Genomic DNA, 12,572 nt, shown 5'->3' with positions numbered 1-12,572 from the left:
GTAGGCTTTTGTTAGGGTATTGTTAGGTGGCTGCTATGGTATTTTAGGTGGTTGCTAGGGTGTTGCTAAGAGCAGGGCAGGCTGAGCAGGACCAGAGTACTCCTTAACATGCAGAATAAGCATTGTGCTGGTGTCAGTGGCTGGTGCTGGTGTCAGTGGCTGGTGTTGGTGTTGGTGTCAGTGGCTGGTGTTGCAGTGCTTCACCCCCACCCCCACCCCCTTCCCCCCCAGGCTTCAGGACGTTTTAACTGCACCTGTTATAAATAATAACCAAAGAACCAATGACCTTATGAGGGTCCAGGGTGAAGCTGGGGTGCAGGAAGCTCCCCACGTCCACGTGATTGTCGTGCTCCACCTCATACATGTTGTAGGAGGGGTTTCCAATCTCCACATTGAGCCCACCGTTCGCCATGGGCTGCCTCTGCACTCGCTTTCCCCTGAGAGACAGAAGAGCGGGATTAACCTCACACTGTCCAACAGCAGCAAGGGTGGTGTTTCTAATAAAGTGGCCAGTGAGTGATGAGTGTTCCGTAGCACAGGTTAGAAACGCTACCTGCAGGTCACTACACTTCCCTCACCTTTGCCGCCGCTTGCAGACCAGCACCCCCACGGTCACCGAGCCTACGATGACCACCAGCAGCACCAGAGGGACGATGATGGCAATGCTCCCTGAGACGAGAGAGAAGGGATACATAGAGGTGTAAAATATGTAAATAAGCAGTTATTTCATTGGCTAAGCACGGCAACAGTGATCGCTCTAGACCTCGAAGCGCCACAGAAGTTCTCAGAAACTCTGAGGATGTTGTCTTGGTATCTAGAACCCATTCTGCAGTAGTCCGATCCAAGTCCAGACTGGGACCAGGGCACATTGAGTCTGAGTCAAGACCTAGACTTTGAGTCAAAACCAAGAGTCTGAATCAGGGATTAGACTTAGACCAGGACAAATCAAGTCTAAGTCGCTACCTTTACTTTGTAGTAGCTGCTGAGTCTGAGTCAAGATCAGACGGAGAACCAGGGCACATTGAGTCTGAGTCAAGACCTAGACTTTGTAGCATTCGAGTCAAAACCAAGAGTCTGAATCAGGGATTAGACTTAGACCAGGACAAATCAAGTCCCGAGTCAAGGCCGAGTCTTTGAGGCAACAGAGGAATTGTAGTCGAGTCAAAATCAAAACTTGGACCAGGACAGATCGAGTCTAAGTCGCTACCTTTACTTTGTAGTAGCTGCTGAGTCTGAGTCAAGATCAGACAGAGAACCAGGGCAAGTCAAATCTGGGTCAAGACTTTGAAGTAGTCCAGTCCGAGTCTAGACTGGGATTGGGACACATTAAGTCATGAAATGGACAAATCAAATCAAGTCTGAGTCAAGACCAAGACTTTCTCAAGGCAGTTGAAGGCAAGGACACATCCAGTCCAAGTCAAGACCCATACTTTGTAGTAGTTGAGTCCGAGTCCAGACTGAGACCAGGACATGTCGATTGTTAGAACATTTTGTGGGATACCACAGCAACCACCCAACAGTTATAATACCATAACAACGACATAGCAACACCCTTGCAACCACTAAAGATAACCTAGGGGCTGCTTAGCAACAGCTTAGTAACCACCTGGAGTGCCACAGGGAACACCTAGCAAGACCCTTTGAACTTCCAGAAATTCCAATGAAACCTTAGCAACTCCCTAGCAACCATCTGACATCTGACATCTCATGAACAACCCAAGCAACCACCTGGGATTCCACTGCAACCACCTAGCAACACCCTAACAACACCAGGGAACTGTGCGGCCACTCGTCAAGCCATCCTCTAGCTCTTCTAAAGGTAGGTCAGACGCTCCCCATCTGCTGGCCACTCCGCACCTGAGTACAGACCAGACCCACTTTTCACACCTGAGTACACAAGCCACACCCACTTTTCCACACCTGAGTACACAAGCCACACCCACATAACGCACCTGAGTAGAGACCACACCCACTTCACACACCTGAGTACACAAGCCACACCCACATAATGCACCTGAGTAGAGACCACACCTACTTCACACACCTGAGCACACAAGCCACACCCACTTAACACACCTGAGTGCACAGGCTACACCCACTTAACGCAGTGCAGTCTAATGGGGGTGTGTATCCGACAGTGGGATGCGATGTGTGTGAGGGTGACTCCCCAACGTCCAGCCTTTCTCTGCCTGCTTTGGGCTTACCCCGGCAAGGCCTCCTTAACGGCGCCCAAATGCCAAGACGAAATCCGCGGCGAAATGTCAGCAAAGCAAACAGCAGGACGGCCGCTCGCCTCCGCCGAGACACGGACATTAGGGCGTAATGAAGACCGAGAAGCCGGCGAGAAGAGAAGAGCACCTGGGAATTATTACCGAAGGACATGAGGTACGTCCAGAATGCCACTGAGCAACACCTTTCCCTTATGATAAAGACGCAGGGGTCAGGAAAACTGTCGGAGGGGGCAGGTGGGTGGGGGGGGGTTCTGTCCACTCTGATTTATTGATTATGAGAGTGTGGTTATTTATGATCCCTAATCCTGGTTATGAAGTCTTCATGAGCTCAGACTCATCACGTCCATTCCCTGCAGATGAAAGGTCATCACTGTGAAATGTCAGTGCTGGCCATCAGCCGGACTCTGAGAAACCTAGAAGTTTATGAAGTCCCCACTTGTATAGGAATACATGATCGTGTGTGTGTGTGTGTGTGTCTGTGTGTGTCACAAACTCACTCTCGCTGACGTTGTCAATCCGGTTGTTCTTGGAGGCGGGTCTCTCACACTGTGTGCCGGTCCAGTTGGCTGAACACCTGGAAAGAGAAGCCACACCCACATCACGCACCTGAAATCAAACCACACCCATTTACACATCTGAAGACAAGCCACGCTCCTTTTACACACTTGGAAGCAGAACTCACAGCCACACCCCCTCAGCATACATGAATACATGAGCCACGCCCATTTCACTTACCTGAGTACAAAAGACACACCCATATCATACAGACACACACACACACATATCAAAACTGCTTCACTCAATCTAAACCACACCCACATCCCCTAAACTGAACTCATGAGCCACACCCACATCACTCATTTCAGCCCCAAAGTTACATCCTGAAATCAAACCACACCCATATCATACACATTAGGACTAAAACCACGCCCACAGTGCTCACCTGAGTGCACATACCACACATCTGATCATCAAGCCACACCCATTTTACACATCTGGACACAGAATCCACACCCATATTGCCACCTCTGCATCACTCACTATACCTGAGGAGAGACCACACCCCCCTATACAAATGTAGAAACAGAAATAACACCCACATTATACACCTGAGTACATAAGCCACACCCACATTACGCACCTGAGTAGAGACCAGACCCACTTTACACACCTGAGTACACTAGCCACACCCACATTACACACCTGAATAGAGACCAGACCCACTTTACACACCTGAGTACACAAGCCACACCCACTTAACGCACCTGAGTAGAGACCACACCCATGTCACACCACCTGGTAAAGTGCAGTGCAGTCTAATGGGGGTGTGTATCTGACAGTGGGATGCGATGTGTGTGAGGGTGAACTGTGCAGACGTGCAGATAGACAGGTGTGTGTATGAGTGTGTGTGTGTGTGTGTGTGTGAGAGAGAGAGAGAGAGGTTGGGCGGTGCTGATGTCAGGGCGCATGCTAACTCGGATGCTCAGGGCGAGGATGGAGATCGAGGTGGCAGTGCTGGGATGCTGGCGGTCACTATGGTGACGGGAGCGGGCGGTACTGCGGGTCACCTACTTGCACTGCGGTTTGTTAAAGGCGGTTACGGCACAAATCCCCCGGTTCTGACAGTACAGCGCACACGGGTCGGCCCGCTCGTCACACCGCTGACTTTTAAACCCCTCCAGGCAGCTGAGGATGAGGAGCGCAGCGAGACGAAGGATACATGAGGAAAACAGCAAGAGAGCACACTACACACACACACACTCTCTCTCTCTCACACACACACACACACTCACACACTCTCTCTCTCTCACACACACACTCAAAAGTCTGGAAATGAAGCTTTTCAACCATATAAAATAACCTAGAACTCTATAACACCATGTCCAAAAGTTTGTGGACACCCCTTCTAATGAATACCCTGATTCAGCTACTTTAAGCTGCACCCATTGCTGACACAGATGTGCAAATGCACACACAGCTTGTCTAGTCCCTGTAGAGAAGAAGTACTGCCAATAGAATAGGACTCTCTGGAGCAGATCAACATCATGACCCTATTGGCTCCATGCTGCCTAATAATGCCAGGCGTGGGCTAGAGGGGTATAAAGCCCCCCAGCATTGAGCTGGTATCAGGGTGGAGCATCAAGTCCAGCTTTAGTCCGGTCTAGAGAACTTGTGTGTTTATAATGATCAGAAATATTGTTACTGTAGTAAAGTACCATCACACACACACACACACACACACACACACACACACACACACACATAATACCTGCCTTCACATCATCTGAAGCTCCTGGAGGAAGGTTTCTATTAACAGACCTGCTGTTTATAAATGAGTTCAGATCCGCTGAGACACACACACACACACACACACACACACACACACACACACACAGCCTCTTCAGCAAAGCCCTCAAACGGCCACTTTCACACAAACAGCACAAAGCAGCGCCCTGCAGCTTTCAGCACACACATGCGCACACACACACACACACACACACACATGCACACACACACACACACACACGCACAGGGACTGAGAAAGGCAGGAGGTGCCGAGAATGGAGAGGAGAGAGTGTATAAGGAGGAAGAGGAGCAGATGAAGAGCTGTTATTGTTAATATGCTAATCGGCCAATCTGCTTTCATTCAGGTCCTTTAACCCTCAGATAAACATGCCGCGGTCATCTGCATACAAACGCCCTCGCTCCTGCAGCTATTAATGACACCCAGAGAGGAAATAATAACACTAATAATAATAATAATAAGAAGAGAGGGATCATCTGTGTCTGCACTCACTGACAGGAGATCAGAGAGAGAGAGAGAGAGAGAGCGAGCGAGCGAGCATTGAAAAGGGTCATCATATGGCAGATTCAGACTGTCTATCAGCATTCTGTTATTGTCCTTTATATCACACACACACACACACACACACACGCGGTAATGGGGTCACTTCAAGGATGAAGAATACACTCTGATGAAAATCCATTCACTCACTCAGCCGTTACAGACCCTCTCTGTCTGTCTTTATACACTCACACACACTGGGAGGGGCAGCCGGAACGCCGAAGCAGGCTGGGAGGGGGTGTATATGCTGGGAGCAGGCTGGGAGGGGGCGTGTATGCTGGGAGCAGGCTGGGAGGGGGCGTGTACGCTGGGAGTAGAGTGGGAGGGGGCGTGTATGCTGGGAGTAGACTGGGAGGGGGTGTGTATGCTGGGAGTAGAGTGGGAGGGGGCGTGTACGCTGGGAGTAGACTGGGAGGGGGCGTGTATGCTGGGAGTAGAGTGGGAGGGGGCGTGTACGCTGGGAGTAGACTGGGAGGGGGCGTGTATGCTGGGAGTAGAGTGGGAGGGGGCGTGTACGCTGGGAGTAGACTGGGAGGGGGCGTGTATGCTGGGAGTAGACTGGGAGGGGGCGTGTACGCTGGGAGTAGAGTGGGAGGGGGCGTGTATGCTGGGAGTAGACTGGGAGGGGGCGTGTATGCTGGGAGTAGACTGGGAGGGGGCGTGTATGCTGGGAGTAGAGTGGGAGGGGGCGTGTATGCTGGGAGCAGGCTGGGAGGGGGCGTGTACGCTGGGAGTAGAGTGGGAGGGGGCGTGTATGCTGGGAGTAGACTGGGAGGGGGCGTGTATGCTGGGAGTAGAGTGGGAGGGGGCGTGTACGCTGGGAGTAGACTGGGAGGGGGCGTGTATGCTGGGAGTAGACTGGGAGGGGGCGTGTACGCTGGGAGTAGAGTGGGAGGGGGCGTGTACGCTGGGAGTAGAGTGGGAGGGGGCGTGTATGCTGGGAGTAGACTGGGAGGGGGCGTGTACGCTGGGAGTAGAGTGGGAGGGGGCGTGTACGCTGGGAGTAGACTGGGAGGGGGCGTGTATGCTGGGAGTAGAGTGGGAGGGGGCGTGTACGCTGGGAGTAGACTGGGAGGGGGCGTGTATGCTGGGAGTAGACTGGGAGGGGGCGTGTACGCTGGGAGCAGGCTGGGAGGGGCAGCTGGAAGGTTGGCTGGGGCAGCACTCACTGGCAGAAGGGCAGGGATGTCTCCGAGTCCAGGTGACAGGTTCCTCCGTTATAGCAGTACCCGTCACACAGCTGGCAGCTGGACGCAATCCTCCCACTAGTGCAGCTGTACACACACACACACACACACACACGTAGATCAGACCCCACCGTTACATCAATCTTTACTATTGTCTACACACACACACACACACACGCTGACTCACTTGCAGAACACGTCCCCTGTGTGGTTGTCGACGATGCACGGCGCCCCCCGGCAGTGAACACACCGGTCCACCTCACACTTCAGCCCCTCGAACCGGGTCGGACACACACACTCCACATCCCCCGAACTGGACAGAGTGCACGCCTTCGAGTTCACACAGAAGTGATGGCAGATATCTGCAGACACACACACACACACACACACACACTGTCAGACAAACACATAGACAAAGACAGACAGACAGACAGACAGACAGACAGGCTGTAACTCACGGTCTCTGCAGCGTTCTCCGGTGTACTCCGCAGGACAGTGGCAGAACGGCTGGTTGCCGAGGGTGATGTCACACGTCCCACCGTTCAGACAGAACCCGTTGCACACGCGCCTCTCACACACCGACCCGGTAAAGCCCAGAGCACACCGGCACGCAGGCTTCCCTTCAAAGAGAGAGAGAGAAAGAGAGAGGGCGGGGGGGGGGTAGAGTTAAGGTACTGTTTCCAATAAAGTGGCCAGGATGCTGCACATCCATACTTCACTCATATTCCTCAGATCAGCGTGTTAGGCAGGTGGTCTTAATGTTTTGGCTAGAAGAGGCACTAGAACACGCTCTTTTGCTGCCATGTGACATCATCTACACCAGACATGCCCACGCTTCACACACTCCAGATCCGCCAGCCTGACACTTCTTTATAATGACACACACACACACACACACACACACACACACATAATGTCCAACTGCCAGATCCCTCATCTGCTCTGAGTGTCATTCTCTCCTCGCGCTCTCTCTCTCTCTCTCTCTCTCTCTCGTTCTCTATATATATATATGTCAATTACTCTCTCTCGCCCACCCCCTCTACCCATTATTCTCTCCTTCCTGCTGAATCAATATCTCTCGCTCTCGCTCTCTCTCTCTCTGCCCATGAGTCAATTACCCATCACTCCTTCTCTCTCAAACTCTCTGCATATTCACTCACTGGCCACTTTATCGGAAACCCCTGACTTGCAGCTCCTCCTGTGGAATTACAAGAGTAGGTGTTTCCAATAAAGTGGCCAGTGATGAAGCAGCACAAGAGTAGGTGTTTCTAATAAAGTGGCCAGTGATGAAGCAGCACAAGAGTAGGTGTTTCTAATAAAGTGGCCAGTGATGAAGCAGCACAAGAGTAGGTGTTTCTAATAAAGTGGCCAGTGATGAAGCAGCACAAGAGTAGGTGTTTCCAATAAAGTGGCCAGTGATGAAGCAGCACAAGAGTAGGTGTTTCTAATAAAGTGGCCAGTGATGAAGCAGCACAAGAGTAGGTGTTTCTAATAAAGTGGCCAGTGATGAAGCAGCACAAGAGTAGGTGTTTCTGATAAAGTGGCCAGTGATGAAGCACAAGAGTAGGTGTTTCTAATAAAGTGGCCGGTGATGAAGCAGCACAAGAGTAGGTGTTTCTGATAAAGTGGCCAGCGATGAAGCAGCACAAGAGTAGGTGTTTCTAATAAAGTGGCCAGTGATGAAGCACAAGAGTAGGTGTTTCTAATAAAGTGGCCAGTGATGAAGCAGCTCAAGAGTAGGTGTTTCTGATAAAGTGGCCAGCGATGAAGCAGCACAAGAGTAGGTGTTTCTAATAAAGTGGCCAGTGATGAAGCACAAGAGTAGGTGTTTCTAATAAAGTGGCCAGTGATGAAGCAGCTCAAGAGTAGGTGTTTCTGATAAAGTGGCCGGTGATGAAGCAGCACAAGAGTAGGTGTTTCTAATAAAGTGGCCAGTGATGAAACAGCTCAAGAGTAGGTGTTTCTAATAAAGTGGCCAGTGATGAAGCAGCACAAGAGTAGGTGTTTCTAATAAAGTGGCCAGTGATGAAGCAGCACAAGAGTAGGTGTTTCTAATAAAGTGGCCAGTGATGAAACAGCTCAAGAGTAGGTGTTTCTGATAAAGTGGCCAGTGAGGAAGCAGCACAAGAGTAGGTGTTTCTAATAAAGTGGCCAGTGATGAAGCAGCACAAGAGTAGGTGTTTCTAATAAAGTGGCCAGTGATGAAGCAGCACAAGAGTAGGTGTTTCTGATAAAGTGGCCAGTGATGAAGCACAAGAGTAGGTGTTTCTAATAAAGTGGCCGGTGATGAAGCAGCACAAGAGTAGGTGTTTCTGATAAAGTGGCCAGCGATGAAGCAGCACAAGAGTAGGTGTTTCTAATAAAGTGGCCAGTGATGAAGCAGCACAAGAGTAGGTGTTTCTAATAAAGTGGCCAGTGATGAAGCAGCACAAGAGTAGGTGTTTCTAATAAAGTGGCCAGTGATGAAACAGCTCAAGAGTAGGTGTTTCTGATAAAGTGGCCAGTGAGGAAGCAGCACAAGAGTAGGTGTTTCTAATAAAGTGGCCAGTGATGAAGCAGCACAGGAGTAGGTGTTTCTAATAAAGTGGCCAGTGATGAAACAGCTCAAGAGTAGGTGTTTCTAATAAAGTGGCCAGTGATGAAGCAGCACAAGAGTAGGTGTTTCTAATAAAGTGGCCAGTGATGAAGCAGCACAAGAGTAGGTGTTTCTAATAAAGTGGCCAGTGATGAAGCAGCACAGGAGTAGGTGTTTCTAATAAAGTGGCCAGTGATGAAGCAGCGCAAGAGTAGGTGTTTCTAATAAAGTGGCCAGTGATGAAGCAGCACAAGAGTAGGTGTTTCTAATAAAGTGGCCAGTGATGAAACAGCTCAAGAGTAGGTGTTTCTGATAAAGTGGCCAGTGCTAAAGCAGCACAAGAGTAGGTGTTTCTAATAAAGTGGCCAGTGATGAAGCAGCACAAGAGTAGGTGTTTCTAATAAAGTGGCCAGTGATGAAGCAGCACAAGAGTAGGTGTTTCTAATAAAGTGGCCAGTGATGAAGCAGCACAAGAGTAGGTGTTTCTAATAAAGTGGCCAGTGATGAAGCAGCACAGGAGTAGGTGTTTCTAATAAAGTGGCCAGTGATGAAGCAGCGCAAGAGTAGGTGTTTCTAATAAAGTGGCCAGTGATGAAGCAGCGCAAGAGTAGGTGTTTCTAATAAAGTGGCCAGTGATGAAGCAGCACAAGAGTAGGTGTTGTTGTGTTGTTGTTGTGTGTGTGAGAGCGCCTACCTAGTGGTGAGGCAGTGCAGGTGCCTCCGTTGAGGCAGTGCTCTTTGCAGTGGCTGATCTCACACTGCTGACCGGAGTAATTGGGCCAGCAGAGGCAGCGAGCCTGTCCTCTCTCGTTTAACACACACCGCCCACCGTTCTCACACGCCGGCCGACACAGCTCAGCTGAAACACACACACACACACACACACACACACACAGACAGTGTGTATAGTGGACTAACACGGCAGTAACAGTGTTACAGAGGCCTGGTGTGCTGGTCTCAGATGTACTGAGTCAGTGTCTGTGTGTGAATGTACTGCTTACACCAAGTGTCCAAATGTTTGTGGACACAAAATACTGCCAATAGAATAGGACTCAAGCTGATGACCCTATCGGCACCATGCTGCCCAATAATGCCAGGTGTGGGCTAGTAGAGGGGTATAAAGCCCCCTGTACTGTAGCGTTACCTGAGACGCTGGTGTTCCTGCAGGTCCTGTTCACCACGGATTTCCCCTCCGGACATACACACCTCGCCCCCTCCGGATTCAGCAGACACAGGAAATCACAGCCCATCCTCACACACGGGTTCAGCACTGGGAGGAGAGGCAGAGAGATATACAGCGAGAATTAATACAACGTACAAAGCAATGCATAAATAAAAGGGGGGTCCGGCCAAACACTCCAGACCCAGACCCCCCTTTTAGAGACATGGGCATGAAGGTGTGTGGGGCAGATCATGGGCTAGCTGCAGAGAACCTCAGCCGTGAGGGGGCTGGGCCGTGTCCGCAGGTCTCCTACCCTCCTGCTGTTTGTAACGGTGGAACACCAGGACGCTGGAGACTCTCTCCACCCGCAGACGCAGAGCCTCGGCCGGCTGCCTCCCGTACTTGTGCACCCGGAACACCTCGTGCTTCAGGTCCGTCCCGTACACGTAGTCCTCGAAGACGTCGATGCGGAACGGCTGGGAAATCCCTGCAGAGAGACGAGGTGGTCAAGAGCAAGTGCCCAACCAAACCCGTGGGCAGGAAAGCAGCCGGCAACTTAGCAGGAGGAGGAATTTCATAAAGCCACAGTAATTCAATTGAAGCACAGGAATGGGCCGTCGGGACGGACGTGGATTTCAGGAGTGTGTGTGTGTGTGTGTGTGTGTGTGACACACTCATCAGAATCACGGCCAGTCCTCAGGCTTGACAAATTTTGGGAGACGGACTGGGGGGTTAAAGATACAATCCATCCCGCATCCATAACATCCCTATTATAATTCCCATCACACTCAGACTCAGGAGCACCCACTCTTGTGTTTATCACTGGCCACTTTATCAGAAACACCTACTCTTGTGCTGCTTCATCACTGGCCACTTTATTGGAAACACCTACTCTTGTGCTGCTTCATCACTGGCCACTTTATTAGAAACACCTACTCTTATGCTGCTTCATCACTGGCCACTTTATTAGAAACACCTACTCTTGTGCTGCTTCATCACTGGCCACTTTATTGGAAACACCTACTCTTGTGCTGCTTCATCACTGGCCACTTTATCAGAAACGCCTACTCTTGTGCTGCTTCATCACTGGCCACTTTATTAGAAACACCTACTCTTATGCTGCTTCATCACTGGCCACTTTATTAGAAACGCCTACTCTTATGCTGCTTCCTCACTGGCCACTTTATCAGAAACACCTACTCTTGTGCTGCTTCATCACTGTGTGTTCTAGAGTGTTCTAGAAAGTCCAGTTTCCGGTTCTTTTGGTTCTAAAGGAGCATTAGAACATAAGCTTGGGGCAGATCTGGGGAGGGTTCTTACCGTGCTGAGGTCCTGCAGCCAGCTGAGCGTCCGAGCCGTCCAGTCTAACGCTGCCGATCACTGATAGCTCAGAGTCGGCCCAGTACAGCCGCTCTCCGTAGTAGTCGATCGCCAAACCTACACTCACACACACACACACACACACATACACACACACTATAAGATACATCCTTAAGTGTGTTTGGGTCCTGATGGCATTTAAGCTACTGTTACTGTAACTGTGTGTTTTTAGGCTGTTCCATGTCAGACCCAGTACAGAATACTATGGAAACCCTGGATACCACATAAACACCCTGGATACCACAGACACCCAGATACCACAGTAAACTGATGGGCTGTAGGCTAAATGGGTGGGGCTAAACAGCTGTAGGCTAAATGGGTGGAGCTAAACAGCTGTAGGCTGAATGGGTGGAGCTAAACTGCTGTAGGCTGAATGGGTGGAGCTAAACGGCTGTGCGTAACACCTGTGGGCTTGCGAAGGTTCTTCTCCAGTAGAACCCGACGCAGAGATCCATCCATAGCGGCTTCCTCAATGTGCGAGTGGTCACCAATCACTGTCCAGTACATCATCCTAAACAGAGGAAGTTCACGAGTTTAGTAAATTGGCTATGAAGTGGGCTTTACAATCCTTGGCCACTTTATTGGAAACCCCTCCTTTTTATCTTCACCTTGCTGATTTACCATCTATTGTGTGTAAATAGGAGATACTGCATTAGGGGTCCAAGCACCAGGTGATACAATATCATAGCAACCACCTAGCAACACCCTAGCAACACTAAACCATTTAAAATATCACAAGAACCTTCTAGTAACACTAAAGCACTTCTAGGAATGGGATTCACAACACCGTAGCAACCACCTTGTACACCACAGAAACCACCTATCAGCCCCCTAGCAGGATACCATAGCAACTGCCTGAAACAGAATTCCACCCTTGTAATCCCCCATTTATCGAAATGGGCGTGACAGCACTGCTTTAACTATTTCTAGGAGGTTGCTATGGTATTGCTATGGTGATCCTAATTTACTAAGTGGTTGCTATGGCATCCCATGAGGTTGCTAGGTGGTTGCTCTGCTTTCCCAATTGGTAGGTCAGAACTACACCCCAGTGTCCAGCAGGGCTGGACTGCATACGTACCCTCGAACAGGGTTCACAGTGATGGCGAAGGGCTCCCCCTGCAGGTCGGTGATGAGGCGGGTGCAGTTGGGTCCGCTGAGCTGACCCACGTTGATGGAGTAGCGCATGCGCCTA

At 50.4% G+C, this 12,572-nt stretch overlaps 1 protein-coding gene across 1 annotated transcript in view; it reads right to left on the bottom strand.

The window, feature by feature from the left end:
- The window catches only part of lrp1ba (low density lipoprotein receptor-related protein 1Ba), a 161,464-nt gene that overhangs the window by 2,752 nt on the left and 146,140 nt on the right, over window positions 1-12,572 (bottom strand). Inside the window, 12 exon segments of the mRNA XM_072670858.1 lie at window positions 287-437; window positions 579-669; window positions 2,729-2,805; window positions 6,246-6,350; window positions 6,451-6,625; window positions 6,722-6,883; window positions 9,533-9,697; window positions 9,983-10,108; window positions 10,314-10,487; window positions 11,321-11,437; window positions 11,785-11,891; window positions 12,459-12,569. Of these exon segments, the coding sequence (XP_072526959.1) occupies window positions 287-437; window positions 579-669; window positions 2,729-2,805; window positions 6,246-6,350; window positions 6,451-6,625; window positions 6,722-6,883; window positions 9,533-9,697; window positions 9,983-10,108; window positions 10,314-10,487; window positions 11,321-11,437; window positions 11,785-11,891; window positions 12,459-12,569 (1,561 nt within the window).

This window comes from Salminus brasiliensis, chromosome 25 (assembly GCF_030463535.1).
Source record: "Salminus brasiliensis chromosome 25, fSalBra1.hap2, whole genome shotgun sequence".
Classification (NCBI taxonomy): Eukaryota; Metazoa; Chordata; class Actinopteri; order Characiformes; family Bryconidae; genus Salminus; species Salminus brasiliensis.
This window is presented reverse-complemented; position numbering and strand designations above follow the sequence as displayed.